This window comes from Pristis pectinata, chromosome 13 (genome assembly GCF_009764475.1).
Source record: "Pristis pectinata isolate sPriPec2 chromosome 13, sPriPec2.1.pri, whole genome shotgun sequence".
In the NCBI taxonomy this organism is placed as follows: domain Eukaryota; kingdom Metazoa; phylum Chordata; class Chondrichthyes; order Rhinopristiformes; family Pristidae; genus Pristis; species Pristis pectinata.
The window spans coordinates 49,448,009-49,469,834 of NC_067417.1; the positions used below are offsets into that span (position 1 = coordinate 49,448,009).

Sequence of the window (21,826 nt, forward strand, 5' to 3'; positions counted from 1 at the left end):
CTATTTGTAATGTTTCACATGATGTTATTTTAGATTAATCAATATCTAAGGTCACAACTGGATACGGGTCAACTGGGAAAACGGTTTTCCCTGAAGCAAAGAAGGCTGAGGGGGTGATCTTACAGCGGTTTATTAAATCCTGAGGGACATAGCCAGCATGGATAGTCAGAATCTTTTTCCCAGGTCGGGGGAGATCAAAACTAGAGGGCATAGGTTTAAGGTGAGAGGGGAGAGATTTAAAGGGGAAAGTTTCTCCACGCAGAGGGTGGTGGGGGTATAGAACGAGTTGCCAGAGGAAGTGGGGACAATTACAGTGCTTAAAAGACAATTGGATAGGCTCATGGACAGGAAAGATTTAGAGGGATAGTGGCCAAATGCAGGCAAATGGGCTGAGCAGAGATAGGCCCCTTGGTTGCCATGGACAAGTTAGAGTCATCGAGTTATACAGCAGAGGAACAGGCCCTTCAGCCCAACTCATCCATGCTGACCACGATGCCTACCTAAGCTAAGCGGGCTTCAACTCTGCAAGGCTGGCGGATCAGCAGTTGAAGTGTCTCAGCCAGCAGAGGAAGTAGCCTCAATGTGCAACCCCTGGCAGACACTTCGGTGGTTTAACAGGAAGTTTCTTTGGTCGGTCGGAAGTCTAAGGAATTTTTAAAGTAACATCTCCTTATGAGGAGTATGTGGTATGTGGGGGAAGAGGGTGTTCCTGGTACCACACAGCCATTTTAAGCTCTACCCAAAACTGGCTGCCAAATTAAGTCTAAGGCGACTGAGAGACAGTGATAGGGACACACAAGAGACTGGAGCTGTAATCTGGACCCTCGACGCAGGGTTTTGACCTGTAATGTCGACCGTTCCTCTGCCTCCACAGATGCTGCTCGAACTGCTGAGTCCCTCCAGCAGTTTATTTTTCACTGAGGGACAGTCACAACTTTTGACCCACTTCTCCTGGACGTCTCACAGACAAGTTCAGCCCTAATCTCACTCATCGCTTCCCCGTGATCAACTTCCGGTAAACGGCAGATGCCGTGGGAGCGACCTGTCGGTGGAGGCCGACCTCGATGGGGGAATTCACCAACAGGAGAGATCGAGACTTCAAACCCGGCGCCAAGCTCGCAGTCTACTGAGCGCCAGTGATCCTGGTCTCCTCTTTGCTTCTACCGATGCTGTCTCTGCAAACTCCTCCACACCTGCAGGCATGGACGTGTTTCTGTGCTGCATCGCTCCACGACTCTAAGTGAACCGGTGCCCTGTCCGAACAACATCATTGGTATTGAGGCTTGAATCGCACTCATCTGACTTTTCCGGACAACCCCATCACTCACAGAGCCCACAATGCACTCTGGAGGCGAACACTCCATCACAAGACAAGGTGGCCCAAGGGGCAGACAAAATTCAAGGGCACGGCAGTGTAGCAGTTAGCGTAACACTATTGCGGCGCCAGCGACCCGGGTTCAATTCCGGCTGCTGTCTGTAAGGAGCTTGCACGTTCTTCCCGTGTCTGCGTGGGTTTCCTCCGGGCGCTCCGGTTTCCTCCCACATTCCAAAGACGTACGGGTTAGGAAGTTGTGGGCATGCTACGTTGGCGCCAGAAGCGTGGCGACACTTGCGGGCTGCCCCCAGAACACTCTACGCAAAAGATGCATTTCACTGTGTGTTTCGATGTACACGTGAATAATAAAGAGATCTTAATCTTAAATGTGAAAACCCCATGGACCACTGGGAATCTGCAGCCCACAATCACTCAAAGCACTGAGGCATCTCAAACCTCCACAGCAGAAGCACAACGAAACCCACCAGCTTTCAAACTGCCCACCCACCCACACCAGAGCCTGTAGTCCCCTCATTGACTCCATCAGCCATCCCAGAACCCACAAACCGGGCTGGAAACAAACCATCGGTGTCCCCGAGGGACTGCCTCCGAGACGATGAACATTCTCCCAGGAGGCTGAAGGAGACCAGGGAGAGGAGCCCAGCCAGTTTCAGAGACCCACTAACTCATCAGGGAGCAGGAAGGCAAGCCGGTACTGATCTACAGATCTGGTCTACAGACCTTTATTGAGCTCCAACCAATCAGTATCAGGAGAGTTCCAGTTCTCTTCACAGTAAATCAGTATAAATTAATAAAGAAACTATCATATGTTATTTTAAAATAAATTATCTATTGCTCAGACTTCAACTTGTTATTCTATTAGAAAGGATGTGGTAGCAGTAGGGAGTGTGCAGAAGAAGGGTATTATAAGGAGAGACTGAGTATATTCTCATTGGAGCCCTAGGAGGCTGAGGGGTGACCTTATAGAGGTTTAAAACATTGTGAGGGGCAGAGATGGGGTAGGTGGTCAGTCTTTTCCCCCCAGGGTAGGGGAGTCTAAAACTAGAGGGCACAAGTTTAAGGTGAGAGGGGAGAGATTTAAAGGGGACCTGAGGGGTAAGTTTTTCCACACAGAAGGCGGGGGGTATCTGGAACAAGCTGCCAGGGGAGGTGGAGAAGGCAGATAAAATTACGATGTTGAAAAGGCATTTGGCCGGGAACTTGGGTGGGAATGGTATAGGCCTAATGTGGGCGCGGGATTAGTGTAGAGAGGCACGACGGTCGGTATGGACGAGGTGGGCAGAAGGGCCTGGTTCTGTGCTGAACGATTGCACTGTGCAAGTATTGGTCGGGAAATATCCTCTGATGGAGATGGGTGGAACATGGGGAGCACTGCCCGACTATTACGTTCCACCCTCAATAACCAGGTGGGTTCAGGTGGCTGTATGGTTCTATGGTTCTATGGCTGCACGTCAGCCAGAGGGTGTGGGGAAACCTCGCTGACAACGGAGCAGTGAAACTGCCAGGGAAGGAGCGTGAAAGGCAGCCAGAGGAGCGCGTAATGGGGTGTGTAGCAGGCAGGTGTATTGGGTGAGGTTTGTAATGGGAGGGTGGTGTGCGTAGTGGGCGCGGGGGGGCATGTCTTGGGTGGGTGCAGTGTGTAATGGGTGGGTGGACTATGCATGTGGTGGTTTTGGGTAGGTGAGGGTATGTATTGTGTGGGTTGGGGCTTTTTTTTTCAGTGGAGTGTGTATGGGGGTGGGGTGCGTATGGAGTGGATGAGGTGTGTATGCGGGCGTGTGTATTGGGTGGGTGGGATGTGTATGGGAGTGGGGCTGTGCACAGGTGGGTGAGGTGTGTGGGCTGTGTTCAGAGTCGATTGGATGTAGGGCTGTGTATGGGGAGGGTGGGGTTTGTTTGGAGTATGGGGCTGTGTATACAGTGTGTGGGGTGTGCATACCATGGGTGTGGCTGTGTATGGGGTGTGTATATGGTGTGTGTGGCTGTGTACAGGGTTGTGCATGGGGGTGTGGGACTGTGTACGGGCTGTATGTGGGGCTGTGTATTTGGTGTTTGGCAACGTGTATGGGGCTGTGTAGAGGTTATGTGTGGGGGTTGTGTCTGGGACTGCGTATTCAGTGTTTGGGGATGTGTATGGGGCTGTGTATGGGTTGTGTGTGTGGGGCTGTGTCTGGGACTGTGTATGGGTATTGTGGGGCTGTGTATTTGGTGTTTGGGGACATGTATGGGACTGTGTATGGGGTGAGAAGGCGTGTGCTGCGGAGGGGACTGTATACCCAGCAGGCAGGTGCTGTGGGCATGTGTGGAGCGGGTTGTGTTGGTGCTGATCTCTCCACATGGGCAGCGAGCGGGGATGGGTTCTCACTCCATCTTCTCCACTACCTTGGCCACCAGTGTCTGCAGGGCCTGAGCCCGTTCCTGGGCCACACGCAGCACTGTCTGGTGGTTGACCTTGGTTTGGCTGCTGTAGTCTGTCACCACCTGGTTGGTGATGAGGGAGATGCCGAACACTCGGATGCCGGAATGTCGGGCGATGATCACCTCCGGCACTGTGCTCATACCTGCAAAGAGAAACACCATTAGCACAGGCCCCGCAGAGTCGGATGGAGGGGAACACCAACCCCACCCAAGCCCAGTGCTAGTCCAGTCCAGACCCCCACACCACTCTGGTCCATTCCTCACAGACCCCCACTGCCCTTCTAGTGCCGGTTCACCAGGTGATCCTTGAAGAGCTGGCATTTCAGGAAAGCCCATTGGCTTTGTGCCTGTGCACTGGATCTTGGGAGGGATGGTCCACCACTCCCTCCCCCAGGGGTAAATGTCTCTTATATCAAACTTACTCCTCAGATCCCCTTCAAATTGTTGGGGGGTGGGATCCCTACTGGAGAGATTGGGGAAGAGGTGTTTGGCTCTCAAATAGAGGAGGCTAGGAGTGAGTACCATAGGCAGGTGACAGAAGGGACGTGTTCAGACAGGCTTGAGATGTGTCTATTTTAACGCAAGGAGTATAGTGAACAAGGTGGATGAGCTTAGAGCTTGGATTGATACTTGGAGCTATGATGTGGTGACCATTACGGAGACTTGGATGGCTCCGGGGCTGGAATGGTTGATTCAAGTGCTGGGTTTTAGATGTTTCAGGAAGGACAGGGAGGGAGGCAAGAGAGGTGGGGGAGTGGTACTGTTGATGAGAGGTAGTGTCACGGCTGCGGAAAAGATGGACGTCGTGGAGGGATTGTCGACGGAGTCTCTGTGGGTGGAGGTTAGGAACAGGAAGGGGTCGATAACTTTACTGGGTGTTTTTTTTATAGGCCGCCCAATAGTGACAGGGTTATTGAGGAGCAGATAGGGAAGCAGATCCTAGAAAGGTGTGAGAATAACAGAGTTGTTGTGATGGGGGATTTTAATTTCCCAAACATTGACTGGCATCTCCAGACAGTGACGGGTTTAGATGGGGTGGAGTTTGTTAGGTGTGTTCAGGAAGGGTTCTTGACACAGTATGTAGATAGACCTACAGGAGGAGAGGCTGTGCTTGATTTGATATTGGGAAATGAACCTGGTCACATGTCAGATCTCTCAGTGGGTGAACATTTTGGTGATAGTGATCATAATTCTATCTCCTTTACGTTAGCACTGGAGAGGGATAGGAACAGACAGACTAGAAAGGTGTTTACTTGGAGTAAAGGGAATTATGAGGCTCTCAGGCAGGAAATTGGAAGATTAAATTGGGAATAGATGTTCTCTGGGAAAAATATGGAAGATATGTGGCAAATATTCAGGGGGTATTTGTGTGGAGCTCTGCACAGACATGTTCTGATGAGAGAGGGGAGTCATGAGAGGATACAGGAACCGTGGTGTACAAAGGCTATAATAAATCTAGTCAAAAGGAAAAGAAAAGCATACAAAAGGTACAGAGAGCTCGGTAATGTTAGAGATCTGGAGGAGTACAAGGCTAAAAGGAAGGTACTTAAGAAAGAGATTAGGAGAGCCAGAAGGGGACATGAGAAGGCCTTGGCGGGCAGGATTAAGGAAAACCCCAAGGCGTTCTCCAAGTATGTGAAGAGTAAGAAGACGAGATGCGAAAGGATAGGGCCGATCAAGTCCAGCAGTGGGAAAGTGTGTATGGATCCGGAAGAAATAGCGGAGGTACTTAATGAATACTTAACGTCAGTATTCACCACGGAGAAAGATCTGGGGGATTGTAGTGGGGACTTGCAGTGGCCTGAAAAGCTTGAGCACGTAGTTATTAGAAAAAAGGTGGTGCTGAAACTTTTGGAAAGCATCAAGTTAGATAAGTCGCCGGGACCGGATGAGATGTACCCCAGGTTGCTGTGGGAGGCGAGGGAGGAGATTGAGGAGCCTCTGATGATGATCTTTGTGTCGTCGATGGAGATGTTCCAGAAGATTGGAGGGTTGCAGATGTTGTTCCCTTATTCAAGAAAGGGAGTAGGGATAGCCCAAGGAATTATAGACCAGTGAGTCTCACCTCAGTGGTTGGTAAGTTGATGGAGAAGATCCTGAGAGGCAGGATTTATGAACATTTGGAGAGGTATAATATGATTAGGAATAGTCAGCATGGCTTTGTCAAGGGCAGGTCCCGCCTTACGAGCCTGATTGAATTTTTTTGAGGATGTAACTAAGCGCATCGATGAAGGGAGAGCAGTAGATGTAGTGTATATGGATTTCAGCAAAGCGTTTGATAAGGTACCCCATGCGAGGCTTATGGAGAAGGTGAGGAGACATGGGATCCAAGGGGACATTGCAGTGTGGATCCAGAACTGGCTGACCCACAGAAGGCAAAGAGTGATTGTTGAAGGGTCATATTCTGAGTGGAGGTCGGTGACCAGTGATGTACCTCAGGGATCTGTACTGGGACCCTTACCCTTTGTGATTTTTATAAATGACCTGGATGAGGAAGTGGAGGGGTGGGTTAGTAAGTTTGCGGATGACACGAAGGTTGGGGGTGTTGTGGATAGTTTGGAGGGCTGTCAGAGGTTACAGAGGGACATAGATAGGATGCAAAGTTGGGCTGAGAAGTGGCAGATGCAGTTCAACCCAGATAAGTATGAAGTGGTTCATTTTGGTAGGTCAAATATGATAGCAGAATATAGTCTTAATGGTAGGACTCTTGGCAGTGCGGAGGATCAGAGGGATCTTGGGGTCTGAGTCCATAGGACGCTCAAAGCAGCTGTGCAGGTTGACTCTGTGGTTAAGAAGGCATATGGTGTATTGTCCTTCATCAATCATGGAATTTAATTTAGGAGCCGAGCGGTATTGTTGCAGCTATATAGGTGCCTGGTCAGACCCCACTTGGAGTACTGTGCTCAGTTCTGGTCGCCTCACTACAGGAAGGATGTGGAAGCCATAGAAAGGGTGCAGAGGAGATTTACAAGGATGCTGCCTGGAATGCGGAGGATGCCTTATGAAAGCAGGCTGAGGGAACTCGGCCTTTTCTCCTTGGGAGAGATGGAGGATGAGGGGGGACCTGATAGAGGTGTATAAGATGATGAGAGGTATTGATCGGGTAGGTAGTCAGAGGCTTTTCCCCAGGGCTGAAATGATGGCCACAAGAGGACATAGGTTTAAGGTGCTGGGGAGTAGGTATAGAGGAGATGTCAGGGGTAAGTTTTTTACTCAGAGAGTGGTGAGTGTGTGGAATGGGCTGCCGGCAACGGTGGTGGAGGCGGATACGATAGGGTCTTTTAAGAGACATTTGGATAGGTACATGGAGCTGAGAAAAGTAGAGGGCAATGGGTAAGCCTAGTAATTTCTAGGGTAGGAACATGTTCGGCACAGCTTTGTGGGCCGAAGGGCCTGAATTGTGCTGTAGTTTTTCTATGTTCTATGTTCTAAATCTCCTTTGTCTCACGGTAAACCTATGCCTTTGTGTTTTTGATCCCCCTATCCTGTGAAAAGGACTGATCATCTACCCAATCTGTCCCTCCCATAAACTTATATACTTCATCCATCTTCTTGGCAGATAAAACCCAGACACCCACCAAGCCAGCAGACTGAACGACTCTATCAAGTGGGCCCTCAAGCCTTGCTGAGTCATGTTTAGGGGTGGCCTTGGAATGAGCAAGGATTTGAGGATGAGCTCGGGGGTGGGGAAAGAGTGGGGAAGGGGACTGGCAGGAGGAGGGTGTATTGCCAGGAGAACCAGGGTAGCCGGTCACTGGTCCTGGGATTTAAAGATTCCACATCACCAGCACAGAGGAGGAGTTATTCAGATATCCAACCACGTAGACGCCATGGCTGAGGAAGCTCACCAGTGCCCCTACTTCCTTAGGAGGCTAAAGAAATTCAGTATGTCAGCAATGACCCTCACCAACTTTCATCGATGCATCATAGAAAGCATCCTATCTGGATGCATCACAGCTTGGTACGGCAACTGCTCTGCCTGGGACTGCAAGAAGCTGCGGAGAGTTGTGGACACAGCCCAGCACATCACAGAAACCAGCCTCCCCTCCGTGGACTCTGTCTATACCGCTCGCTGCCTTGGTGTAGCGGCCGGCATAATCAAACACCCCACCCACCCGGGTCATTCTCTCTTCTCCCCCCTCCCATCGGGCTGAAGATACAAAAGCCTGAAAGCACGTACCACCAGGCTCAAGGACAGCTTCTATCCTGCTGTTATAAGACTATTGAATGGTTCCCTGGTACAATAAGATGGACTCTTGACGTCACAATCTACCTCGTTATGGCCTTGCACCTTATCGTCTGCCTGCACTTTCTCTAACTGTAACACCATTCTGCATTGTTTTCATTTTGTACTACCTCGATGTACTAATGTATGGAATGATCTGCCTGGATGGCACGCAGACAAAAGCTTTTCACTGTATCTCGGTATGTGACAATAATAAGTTAATTACCAATAAACCAGCTTCGCGGAATTTATAAACAATCTGAGAGAGAGTCTGAAAATCCAAGAAAGGCAATGAAAAAATGCAGGTGAAAATCCAACGAAAAGGCTGGAGCTGCTGGGAATCTGAAGGGAAAACAGAAAATGCTGGAAACACTCAGCAGGTCAGGCAGCTTCTGTGGAGAGAGAAACAGGTCTGGGACCCGAGGGGTCTGGTGCATGTCGGGACACAATGCTGGGGGCAGGGGGCTGTTGTCCAAGGAAGAAAGGCTCAGGTAGGGTAGGCTGGGGGGGATACTGTGGAGTCATCCACCATCAGTGACCCTGGCTCACTGGGACTGAGAGGTCCGGGAGGAGGGAATACAAGGATCAGATCTTGCCTTGGAACATTAACCCCGAACAATGGAGCCCTCGCTGTGACTCGCACCTCGCTCAGCAAGGCCGACATGGTTACTTCTCAGCAGATTAAGAAGGGTTTGCAGCACTGCAGAATCTCATCGCACCGAAAGGCCGTTCAGCCCATTGGGTTCTTGAAAACATGATGCGATATTCCCACTCCTCCCTGCTCTTTCCCAGATTCCTGTGAATTCCTCCCTCTTGTGAGGGTATCCGAGAGATACAAAGGGATCGGTTTCCACCAGCCCCTTGGCAGGGTGATCCAGGTCACGTCAACTTGCTGCAAGTTGCAAGTTGTGGACTTAACGGAAGTGCTAAACATTCATTCCCTGCCGGCACACTTCGGAAAGCTTTGTGGGAAATTTCCATGCTGGGCGTCTGTTGCGAGATGTGACACGGGTTCAGCTCACTGCTCCGTGGTACCCGAGGCCCAGTCTCTCTTTCCGCACCAGCTACCACCACACACTCCTCCTGCAATTTTCTCTCCCCCTCGCTCGCTTCTCCCTTCAGTAGCGGTACTCCCAGTGCGGCCAGCCCAGAACCATAAACAGTACTCCCAGTGCGGCCAGCCCAGAACCATAAACAGTACTCCCAGTGCGGCCAGCCCAGAACCATAAACAGTACTCCCAGTGCGGCCAGCCCAGAACCATAAACAGTACTCCCAGTGCGGCCAGCCCAGTGTTTTTATAAAGTTAAAACACTGACTCTCCCATCCCCTGGCTCATTTCCTTAGCTCTGAAAATTACTTTCCCTGTTCCTGTCCAGTTCCCTTTGGAAAGCCTGGATTGATTCCAATCCCTCTGGGCAGTGATTTCCACATCATAAGTGTTCTCTGAGTAGGAAATCTTCCTTCTCGCAGGCCCCTTATATCCTTGCCCCTACATCTGTGTATCACTTGATCCCTGCACTGGCACAAACACCTCCCTCTCGTGACCCTGCGCACCACCATCGAACCTCTGCTCCACTTTCTTTGCATGGAACACACCAACCCCAGCTTCTGGGATCAAACCCTGAGGCTGAAACCACAGGCCCCATCTTCCATCCTGAGAGGAGACTTGGGGGGGGGGGGGGGGGGGCGCGAGGTGGTTTAATGTACATGGACACACCCAGACTGCAACGTTGCAGCAAGTATGTGAAGCCCACACACCTCCTGATCTGAACAAAAGCCTCAGAACATATAACAAAGAACACAGAACAGTACAGCACAGGAACAGGCCCTTCAGCCCGCCATGTCTGTGCTGACCACGATGCCAATCAAAGCTAATCCCATCTGCCTGCACATGGTCCATATCCCTCCATTCCCGGCCTGTTCAAGTGTCTGTCTAAATGCCTCTTAAACACCACTATCGTATCTGCTTCCCCTACTTGTGGGTTCCAGGCACCCACCACTCTGTGTAAAAAATCCTGCCTCCTTTAAACTTTCCCCCTCTCACCTTAAAGCTATGCCCTCTAGTGCTTGACATTTTCACCCTGGGAAAAAGATACTGGCTGTCTACTCTGTCTATGCCTCTCCTAATTTTATGAACTTCTATCAGGTCTCCCCTCAGCCACCGCCGTTCCAGAGAAAACAATCCAAGTTTGTCCGACCTCTCCTTATAGCTCATACCCTCTCATCCAGGCAGCACCCTGATGAACCTCTTCTTCTGGCAGCCCAACCAAAGTTTTATACAGCTGCAACATGACTTCCTGGCTCTTACAGTCAATAGCCAACTGATGAAGGCAAGCATACCATACGCCTTCTTTACCACCCTGTCTACTTGCGTTGCCACTTTCCGCATGATTATGGTCAAAATCAATGCTGCTGTTGGCTGAACCCTTGTGCCCTAATGCTTTTGATGAACAGAGATCTATTAATATGAAATTTAAAGAAACATTTGTGGAAGACAACTCTAAATTTCTACCATCCTCCGCAGAATTAAAACTAGAAAATGCTGGAAATACTTAGCAGGTCGGGCAGCATCTGTGGGAAGAGGAACTAAAGACCCTTCGACAGAAATGGAAGGGAGACAGGTGGTGGTGCAGGGAGGGTGGGGGAGGGGGGTTCTCTGACAGGGTAAAACCGGGGTGACCATGGGGGTAAACTGTAAACAGGGTGATCTGGTCAGTGAGCGAATGGGAGCAGTTAGAGAGGGAGAACGTGGACAAAAGGGTGTAGGAGTTGTGAAATGCAGAGGAGGAGGCCATGCCCGGCAGGTCAGAGTGCCCACTGAGCAGATAACCTTGTTTTCCTGACTTCAGTCCTGATTAACCTGCTTCCAACTTTAAGACCACGTCCCCACGTCACTGGCTGTCCAACTGGTGGAGATAGTTTCTCTCATAGAGCTACACAACACGGATACAGGCCCTTCGGCCCAACCAGTCCATGCTGACCACGGTGCCCACCCAGCTAGTCTCAATTTCCTGCGTTCGGCCCATATCCCTCCAAGCCCCACCCCTGCACCTACCTATCCACGTGCTTCTTCAATGACACTGTTGTACCTGCCTCACCCACTTCCCCTGGCAGCTCGTTCCATGCACCCACCACCCTCTGTGTGAAGAAATTGCCCCTCAGTTTCCTTTTAATTCTTTCCCCTCTCACCCTAAACCTATGCCCCCTAGTTTTGGACTCCCCTACCCTGGGGAAAAGACCGTTACCATCCACCTATCTCTGCCTCTCTCAATTTTAAACATCTCGATCATGTCGCCCCTCATTTCCTATGTTCCAAGGAATAAAGACCCAGCCTGGCCAACCTCTCTCTATAACTCAGACCCGAGTCCTGGCAACATCCTCGTAAATCTTCTCTGCGCTCTTTCCAGGTTAACCACGTCTTTCCCATAACAGTGCGACCAAAACTGTACACAGTGCTCCAAGTGCAGCCTCACCAATGACTTATACAACTGCAACATTATGTCCCAACTGCTATACTCAATACCCTGACTGATGAAGGCCAGCGTGCTAAACACCTTTTTCACCACCCTGCCTACCTGTGACGCCACATTCAACAAACTATGCACTTGTACTCCCCAGACCCTCTGTTCCATTACACTCCCAAGTGCCTCTACCATTCACAGTACAAGTCCTACACTGGTTTGACTTTCCAGAATGCATCACCTCACACTTATCTGCATTGAAATCCATTTGCCACTCCTCGGCCCACTTCCCTAACTGATCAAGATCCCCCTGTAATCCACGATAACCTTCACTATCAACAACACCTGCTAATTTTGTGTCATCCGCAAACTTACTGATCAAGCCTTGTGCATTCACATCTGAATCTTTTATATAAATGATGAATAACAAGGGTCTCAGCACCGACCCCTGCGGCACACTACTAGTCACTCAGCTCCATTCCGAGAAACAACCTTCAACCACCACCCTCTGCTTCCTACCTCCGAGCAGATTTGAATCCACCTAATTAGCTCTCCCTGGATTCCATGGGACCTAACATTCCAGACCAGCTCTGGGGGGGGGGGGGGAAACACCTGCAGATGCTGGAAACCTGAAATAAAAAGAGAAAGTGCTGGAAATACTCAGCAGGTCAGGCAGCATCTGTGGAGAGAGTATTTCAGGTTGAAAACCCTTTGTCTGATAGTTAACCCTCCCTCCACATGCAAGCAGAAGGGCAACACTGGAGGATAATAGAATCTTGGGGCACAGGGACACATGGTGGTTGTGTGGCCAAGGCTTACCCACACATTAGGGGCAGGCAAATTCCTTGCCACCTCCCATCTCTGGAGATTTGTACCCTGGAATGGTCCAATCCTGGTACTGTTACTATGTGTCCCTCAGAAGAGTTTACGTAGAAGAACACCGTAGACCGTATGTTAATAAGGAAACGGCGTGCATGGATATAAAACATAGAACAGTACGGATGGGAACAGGTGCTTTGGCCCACAATGTGGTGCTGAACTAATTAAGCCCTTCTGCTTGCATGTGGTCCATATCCCTCATTCTCCAGGCTCCTTGGCAGAAAAGGAGATGGTGGATCTTGTTAGATTGTTTCCCCAAGCAGACGGAACCCCACATCAGCAGAACTCGGGGGCAGTACCTCTCGCTGCCTTGGTGAAGCAGCCGACGTAATCAAAGACCCCACCCACCCAGGTCATTCTCTCTTCTCCCCTCTCCCATCAGGCAGAAGATACAGGAGCCTGAGGGCACGTACCACCAGTCTCAAGGACAGCTTCTACCCCACTATGATAAGACTATTGAACGGTTCCCTGATATGATGAGATGGATTCTGACTTCACAATCTACCTTGTTGTGACCTTGCAGCTTATTGTCTACCTGCACTGCACTTCCCTGTAGCTGTGACACTTTACTCTGTATTCTGTTATTGTTTTTACCCTGTACGACCTCAATGCACTGTGTAATGAATTGATCTGTACGATCGGTATGTGAGACAAGTTTTTCCACTGTACCTCGGTACAAGTGACAACAATAAACCAATACAATGCTGTAACTGGTAAAGCTCATCATCGATGTCGTAAACATAGAGTTTTCCAATTTCAGGGAACCCTCATCTTCGCTTCCCCGTTTCCCCCTTCCGATCTGTCTCTTTTCCCCCTAATTTGTCCCCTTTTCCCAAAGCCATCACTTATTTTTGTCCCCTGTCCAGTTCCATCCGCCTACTACCCACACCCACCAGCTCTCCCTTCCTCCCCCATCTGGTCCTGGTATCATCTGCCTTCCACCACCCCTCCAACCCCCCACAATGGTTCCCAATATCACTTCCCTTGCTGATCAGATCCCAGTAGCGGTAGCCTTCGTGTTCCTGCCTATCACTCTCCAAGCCTCTTGTCTCCAGCTTGACAGCCCCCTCGCCACATCTTGCTCCATCTCCCTTCTTTTCGTCTGCCTCCATCTATCATCCAGCTGCATTCTGTCTCCCAGCCCACCACCGCCCACCCCCCCCCAGCCCCAGCTCTCAATTTGCCCATCATCCTTTACTCCCTCCCCCTCCCTCAGTCCACCGATAACCTCCCGGCCCCTGTTCCACACGTCCCCCTCTCCTCTCCGTACCGGCCATCTCCCCTCTCTACTCTCAGTCCTGAGGCAGAGATTCAACCCGAAATGTCGACAATTCCTCCCCCCCCCCCCCCCCCCCAGATGCTGCCTGACCCAGCAGATTGTTTGTTGCCCCAGATACAAGCAGTACCCCCAATCTCGATGAAGCCTATCTGGATTTTAGGAAGATGTTTGACAAGGTCCAAATAGCCAACTTGCAAGAAAGTAAAAGCCCACGGGATCCAAGGGAAAGTGGCAAAAAGAATGAAGAGTTGTCTCAGAGGTAGAAAGCAGTCAGTCAGTGGGAGTTTCAGAGACTTGTGTCGTGGGTTCTTCAGGGCTTTATATGGGGCTGTGCCATTTCTGCTGCGGTTTAATGATCTGGCCATGATTAAAATGTTTGCTGGTGTTACTGGAATTAATAGAACATAGAACACTACAGCACAGTACAGGCCCTTCGGCCCACAATGTTGTGCCGACATTTTATCCTGCTCTAAGATCTATCTGACCCTTCCCTCCCACATAGCCCCCCATTTCTCTATCATTCATGTGTCTATCTAAGAGTTTCTTAAATGTCCCTAATGTATCTGCCCCCACAGTCTCTGCCGGCAGTGCGTTCCACGCACCCACCACTCTCTGTGTAAAAAATTTACCTCTGACATCCCCCTTATACCTTCCTCCAATCACCTAAAAATTATGCCCCGTCGTGTTAGCCATCGTTGCCCTGGGAAAAAGTCTCCGACTGTTGGTGGTGTGGCTGATGGTGAGGAAGGAAGTTCAGGACCACAGAGAGAGGAGAGAGGGGGAGGGGGTGAAAGGAGGAGGGGGGGAGAGGGGGGAGAGAGGGGAGAGGGGGGAGAGGGGGGAGAGGGGGGAGAGGGGAGGGGGGAGGGGGGAGGGGGGGAGGGGGGAGGGGGGGAGGGGGGAGGGGGGAGGGGGGAGGGGGGGAGGGGGGAGAGGGGAGGGGAGAGAGGTAATTGTGTGCTGGGTGTTATAACCAACTCTCATGCCTGCTCACCCATCCCCCCACCCTCTCTCTCCCTCCCCCCCGACCCTCCCTTCCCACAGGGAGATAACAATGGACTGGTGAGATGCACACAGGATACAGCGGTGTGAGGGATAATGCAGGTGGGAGAGTTCATTAAACAGTGGGATACTGAGCAGTGCAGAGGGACAGAGAGATCTTGGAGCATGCAGCCACAGTTCACTGAAGGTGGCAGGGCAGGTAGACAAGGTGGTTGGGAAGGTACACTTGGTATGTGCCTTTAGTAACCAGGGCAGAGGTACAAGAGCAGGAAGGCCACACTGCAAACCTCCACTCACGTTTGGCGAGGACGTTGTGGAATTCTGGTAACACTCTGGGAAGGGTGTGACAGCACCGGAGGGGGTGCCGAGGAGACTGACGACTGTATCAGACCTGGAGACCAAGGAGAGACTGGTTACGCCGGGCTTGCTTTCTTCGGACCAGAGGAAAGGTCTAATTGTGTAGAAAGTGACGAGAGGCCAAGATGGGGCAATAATCCCCGGGACTGCCGGGGGGGGGGGGGGGGTTGTTTTCGACCTGAAATGTCGACAGTTCCTTCCTACTACCCTCCCCCCGCGCCCCCCCCCCCCCCCCAACACACAGATGCTGCTCGACCCGCTGAGTTCCTCCAGCAGATTGTGTTTTGCTCCAGATTCCTGGACCTGGAGTCCCGCATGTCTCCTTTACACACCCTCCCTGAGTGTCCCACATCAGCAGGTGTTTGATCACAGTCCCTACCTCGAAAGGCCAGTCATTGCCTGGAGGAGTCACAGCACACACAGAGGCCCTTCAGTCCATGCCGACCATCAACCACCCATTCACACCAATCCCACACTAATCCCATTTTATTCTCCTCACATTCCCATCAAATTCCCTCAGATTCCACTGTTCCCCTACCCACTAGGGGCAATTTACAGTGGACATTTAACCCACCGACCCCCACGTGTTTGAGACGTGGGAGGAGACCCACGCGGTCGCAGGGAGAACGTGCAAACTCCCCCGTGGCCAGCGGCAGAGGTCAGGATCGAACCCGGGTCTCCGGAGCTGCGAGGCAGTGGCTCTACCCGCTGCGCCACCGTGCTGCCCACGTAATGCAGAGCCGACGGGCTCCCCTTTCCCGCCTCTCCCTGGTAGCAGAGCGACACAAAGGACAATTTTCCAGCCTGATACACACAGTCAGCCCAGTGGCCAACACGACGGCAAAGGGCTTTGCTTGCATCCACGGTAAGGCTGACTAAAACACTGGTGTTAGACCAGAGCAAAGCCCCAGAAAGCAGCTGGAACATCCATCCATCGCCATCCTCCGTGAAGGCCTGTAGTAACCTGGTGATCTGCCATTCACTGGCCCATCTCCCTCTCCTTGGCCTCCCCAAGGCAGTGCAATAGAAACCATCTTGCTCTGATTACTGGAGACCTGAGGTATATAAAACGATGAGGAGTATACGTAGGGTAGACTGCAGGAAACTTGTCTTTATATCAGTGAATAAAACTAGAGGACACAGATTTAGGGCGAGGGGGACCTTTCTCACCCAGAGAGTGGTGAGTACCTGGAACACACTGGCGGAGAGAGGTGGAAGCAGAGTCACCGACAGCATTGAAGAAGGGTCCAGACGAGCACTTGAACCGCCCGAGGTATAGAAGGCTATAGGCCAAGTGCTGGAAGATGGGTTTAATATGGATGGGTGCCTGCTGGTCAGTGTGGACGTGATGGGCCGAATGCCCGGTCTCCCCGCTGTACGACTCTCTGACTCTACGACCAGAGGGCTGAGGCGGCAAATCCCCTTCAGGCCGGTTTGCTCTCACCTCCCGGCAGGGGTCCCTGCATTGCCACCAGGAGGAGAGGCCAGGGGAGGAGGTGGCGGTGGGAAAGGTTTGGGCCGCGAGGTCCCGGACTGGAGAAGGTGCGGCCGGTGCTAGGTGTGACCCACCTTCACCCGCTCCACCACCCCAGAGTGATTCATTGCTGCAGTCAGGTCACTGGAATCGTGCATTAACAACAGGGTCTTTGGCGAACCTGTCTGACCCATTTGGAATTCAGATTCCATACAAGCCTTTTGAGGGCTGGTGCAATGGATTACCTCAGGGCAGAGACTGGGGCCTGTCGCTCACCTGCACCAAGGGTCACACCAGCACAGAAACATAGAAAACCTACAGCACAGTTCAGGCCCTTTGGCCCACAAAGCTGTGTCGAACATGTCCCTACCCTAGAAATTACTAGGCTTACCCATTGCCCTCTACTTTTCTCAGCTCCATGTACCTATCCAAATGTCTCTTAAAAGACCCTATCGTATCCGCCTCCACCACCGTTGCCGGCAGCCCATTCAGCGCACTCACCACTCTCTGAGTAAAAAACTTCCCCCTGACATCTCCTCTGTATCTGCTCCCCAGCACCTTAAACCTATGTCCTCTTATGGCCACCAATTCAGCCCTGGAGAAAAGCCTCTATCTACCCGATCAATACCTCTCATCATCTTATACACATCTATCAGGTCCCCCCAGCAACTGGCATTTGCCAGACTGATCCACCTGGTGTTGGAACTAAAAGGTGATTGAAAAACTTATGGTCTACTGGGTACCAGCCCTCCTGTTTGCTTATGAGACCTGGACAGCAGGTGTCTCAAGGTACTGAAGAGATGCCACCAACAATGTCTCTGTCAAACACCGGAGGCCGTGGGAGTCAGCGGCTTCAGACAATGGAAGAAGGGACAGTGTGTGCACACAACCCGAGTGGACGTTTTGAGGTTCCCACAGCCAGGGAATGGTCTCTGAGAACGTCAGTGGTTATCCGGAACGAGCCGCCAGAGGAGGTGGCGGAGGCAGATACACTCGGGCCTCAGCGGCAGGCAGAAGAAAGGGTCGTTGCCGTGATAACAGGAGGTGACTAGAAGCCTAGGTTAGGACATTTGGGTGGTGATGTCTGGTCACCAGTCTCAGGTGAACATAGAACAGTACAGCACAGGAACAGGCCCTCCGGCCCACAATGTTGTGACAAGCTCATTAAACTAGTAATTAAATGCCTGACTGAACTAATCCCTTCTGCCTACACAACGTCCATATCCCTTCATTCTCTGAACATTCATGTGCCTATCTTAGAGCCTCTTAAACACCACCATCGTATCTGCCTCCACCATCACCCCTGGCAGCACACTACAGGCACCCACCACTCTCTGTGTAAAAACACTTGCCCCCGCACATCTCCTTTGAACGTTCCCCCCTCACCTTAAATGCATGCCCTCTGGTATTAGACATTTTGACCCTGGGAGAAAGATGCTGACTGTCTAATATATCTATGCCTCTCACAATCTTATGAACTTCGATCAGGTCTCTCCTCAGCCTCTGCTGCTCCAGAGAAAACAACCCAAGTTTGTCCAACCTCTCCTCACAGCACAGGCCCTCTAATCCAGGCAGCATCCTGGTGAACCTCTTCAAAGGCTCCACATCCTTCCTGTAAGGGGGCGACCAGAATTGAATGCAATACTCCAGATGCGGCCTAACCAGAGTTTTATAAAGCTGCAACATAACTTCCTGACTCTTGAACTCAGTGCCTCGACTAATGAAGGCAAGGAGGCCATATGCCTTCATCACCCTGTCAACCTGTGCGGCCACTTTCAGGGAGCTATCGACTTGGACCCCAAGATCCCTCTGGACGTCAACACTCTTAAGGGTCCTGCCACTAACAGTACACTTATAAGCGTACTGTCTCTTTACATTTGATCTCCCAAAGTGCAACATCTCACACTTGGCCGGATTAAACTCCATCTGCCACCTCTCTGCCCATATCTGGAACTGATCTATAGTTCACTCTGGCAGTGGAGAATGGGGTCCTTGTACAAATGGTCAAGGGCAATCAGTCCCATGTTCCTCTGCATCTGATTGGCTCAGTACCAATAATGAAAGTGCTGCCCCATTGGTGAAGTGGAAGATGCTGTGGCAGCCAATAGTCTAGCTGCAATGGGCCGAGGAAGGAGGAAATGGATTGGACCTGGACGTGGTGTTGTCCCATTGGAGGAGAACAGAAGGAACAGGAGTGAGATGGGTCCTGGAAACAGGATTCAACTCGTCTTCAAATCTGGGAGCAACTCAAGAACGTGGGATCACAAAGACCGACACTCACGGAGAGACCCTGGGTCTGGGATCCAGAATACAAAGGGAAGCCCCCAGCTGGACTGAAACCAATGAGGGGGTGAGGAGGCATGGTGCGGGGTGACGGGGTGGGGAGGCGCGGTGATGGGGAGGGGAGGCGTGGTGAGGGGTGACGGGGTGGGGAGGCGCAGTGGGGGGTGATGGGGTGAGGTGGACGCACAGTCGGAAGGCGTCGCCTTTTGTGCAGGAGGTGCGTGGACTCACCCACTGCGTCTGCTCCCAGCACTTTCAGCATGTGACACTCCGCCACCGTCTCGTACGAGGGACCAGTGAGCATGCAGTACACGCCCTCGCGGAAAAAGTCCTGGTACCCCAGCTCCAGGGCGCTGTCAGAAGCAAGCTGGCGATACTTCTGGTCGTAAGCGTCCGACATGCAGGGGAATCGTGGACCGAACCTGAGGAGAAAAGAATTCCAATACATCCTGAAATCCCCAAAATCTTTCAAAATACTCTGCAAAGTATGTAATGATATCCCCCCGAAATGCAGTGACATTTGGCTAAACAAATTCCTATGATACCCCAAAATATATCCTGATATCCCCTAAGATGCAACATGTGATCCCCAACCTACACCTGATGGAGTTATAGAATCATAAGTTGTTTTAAATTCATTCGAGGGCTGTGCACTTCGCAGGCTGAGCCAGCATTTCGTTGCCCGTCCCTAGTTGCCCGTGAGAAGGTGGCGGTGAGCTGCCTTCTGGAACCGCTGCAGCCCGTGAGGTGTGGGTACACCCACAGTGCTGTCAGGGAGGGAGTTCCAGGACTTTGACTCGGCGACGGTGAAGGGACGGCGATATATTTCCGAGTCGGGACGGCGTGCGGCTCGGAGGGCAACTCCCAGGGGGTGGTGTTCCACGAGCTTTTGCTGCCCTTGTCCTTCTTGCTGGGAGAGGTGGTGGGTTTGGAAGGTGCTGCCTGAGGAGTCTCGGTGAGTTGCTACAGTGCATCCTGTAGATGGGACAGACTGCTGCTGCTGTGTGTCGGTGCTGGAGTGAGTGAGTGGGTGTGGATGGGGAGCCTGTCAAGTGGGCTGCTGTGTCGTGGATGGTGTCGAGCTTCTTGAGTGTTGTTGAAGCTGCCCTCGCCCAGGCACGTGGAGAGCGTTCCCTCACACTCCTGACTTGAGCCTGTAGATGGTGGACGGGCTTTGGGGAGTTAGGAGGTGAGATACTCACCACAGCATTCCTCGCCTCTGACCTGCTCTTGTAGCCACATCGTGTATGTGGTAACTCCAGTTCAGTTTCTGGTCAATGGTAACCCCCAGGATATTGACAGTGGGGGGATTCAATGATGGTGATGCCATTGAATGTCAGGGGGTGAGAGCTGGCACAGCACAAAAACAGGCCTTTCGTCCCATCATGTCCATGCTGGCCATCAATGACACTAATCCCATTCACCAGCGCTCAGTCTATATGTTCTGGCGATACAAGTGCTGTCTAGACACTTCTTACATGTTGAGGGAGTCTCTGCCACCACCACCTTCTCACTAGATATACCCCAATAAGCACTATTGCTTCAAATTAAACCACAAATCCCCCTAAATATACCGTCACATCCAATTAACTAACTCCAATATTCCACCGAAATGAAATATTCCCCAAAGGACACAATATCCTTCAAAATGCACTGCAATATTCTCCAAGCTACATGGCATTACCCTCAAAATACATTCGGATATATTCCCCAAAAAAGTTTGACCCTAACCGAAGTACACTGCGATATAGCCTCAAAATGCACCAATCTCCCCATTACACATTGATATCCGCCCCCCTAACATGTACCATTAACGTCAGCTCAAACTACCCCTTTCCCGGCACCTAGAATGGATGGTGTGTTAAAGGGCTTCACGGTCAGAAAGGGAAGAAAGATTTGAGTCACATCAAACCCTCTCTCAAGCTCAAGTAATCCTTGGGTATGTTTGTCCCACGTAACGTTCTGTTGAACTGCCGTCACTGTAATATAGGATATCTTCTTATCCTCCAATAAGCTGTAAAAACCACAGCAGCAGCATAATGACCAGACAACGGACTAGAAATTCATTTGCAGAACTCCAAAAAGCAATGCTTCTCCTGTCAGATAGATTTTTGAAAGATGGTGGCAGTGAGGGAGATGTGGAATCGGCACAGAAGAGGGGTTGGAGCCCGGGGCAGATCAACGTTGGATGAGAGGTCAGTTATCTGAAACATTAACTCTGTTTCACTCTCCACGGACGCTGCCTGGCCTGCTGCGTATCTCCAGCACTTTCGGTTTTTTGTTCACGTTCTTCAAATCTAAAACCTGAGCCAACTTTTGGCTCATCTTCTGAGTCAGCTCTTGACCGGTGATCTTTCTCTGGAGCGGCTTGGAACATTTTCCTACCTCAAAAGGTTCCTTCTCCCTGCACACCCTCTACCTCAAGTGTTTCCTTATTACATGGGGAGACTGTATCTGTACTGTGTTCCAGAGATGGCCTCACCAGGTGCCTATGAATTGGAGCAATACCATCAAGTCACACGGTGTGAAAACAGGCCTTTCAGCCCATCAAGACCACGCTGGGCATCCACCACCCACAGACCAAACTCATTTTATTCTCCTGACATTCCTATTGACGCTACCACTCACCTACACACTGGGGCAATTTACAGCAGCCAATTAACCCACCAACATAGAACACAGAACAGGAACAGACCCTTCGGCCCACAATATCTGTGCTGGCCATGATGCCAAATTAAACTAAATCCCTTCTGCATGCACCTGATCCATATCCCTCAATTCCCTGCAAGTTCAGGTGCCTGTCTAAATGCCTCTTGAACACCACTATGGTATCTGCCTCCACCACCACCCCTGGCAGCACATTCCAGGCACCCACCACTCTGTGTAAAAAACCTTTCCCCCTTCACCTAAAGCTATGCCCTCTAGTATATGACATATCTATGCTGTGAAAAAGACTCTATCTACGCCTCTCATAATTTTATAAACCTCTATCAGGTCTCCCCTCAGCCTCCACCGCTCCAGAGAGAACAACCTAAGTTTGTCCAACCTCTCCTCACAGCACATGCCCTCAAATCCAGGGAACATCCTGGTAAACCTCTCATGGACCCTCTC

General features: G+C 51.2%; 1 protein-coding gene across 1 annotated transcript in view; it reads right to left on the reverse strand.

The window, feature by feature from the left end:
* Positions 1-1,988: 1,988 nt before the first annotated feature.
* pnp6 (purine nucleoside phosphorylase 6) overlaps positions 1,989-21,826 on the reverse strand; it is a 53,397-nt gene continuing 33,559 nt past the window's right edge. The window contains exons 5-6 of the mRNA XM_052028291.1: positions 18,947-19,137; positions 1,989-3,897 (exon numbers count right to left, since the gene is read on the reverse strand). Coding sequence (XP_051884251.1) covers positions 3,698-3,897; positions 18,947-19,137 — 391 coding nt within the window. The 3' untranslated portion in view covers positions 1,989-3,697. The remainder of the gene's footprint in view (positions 3,898-18,946; positions 19,138-21,826) is intronic.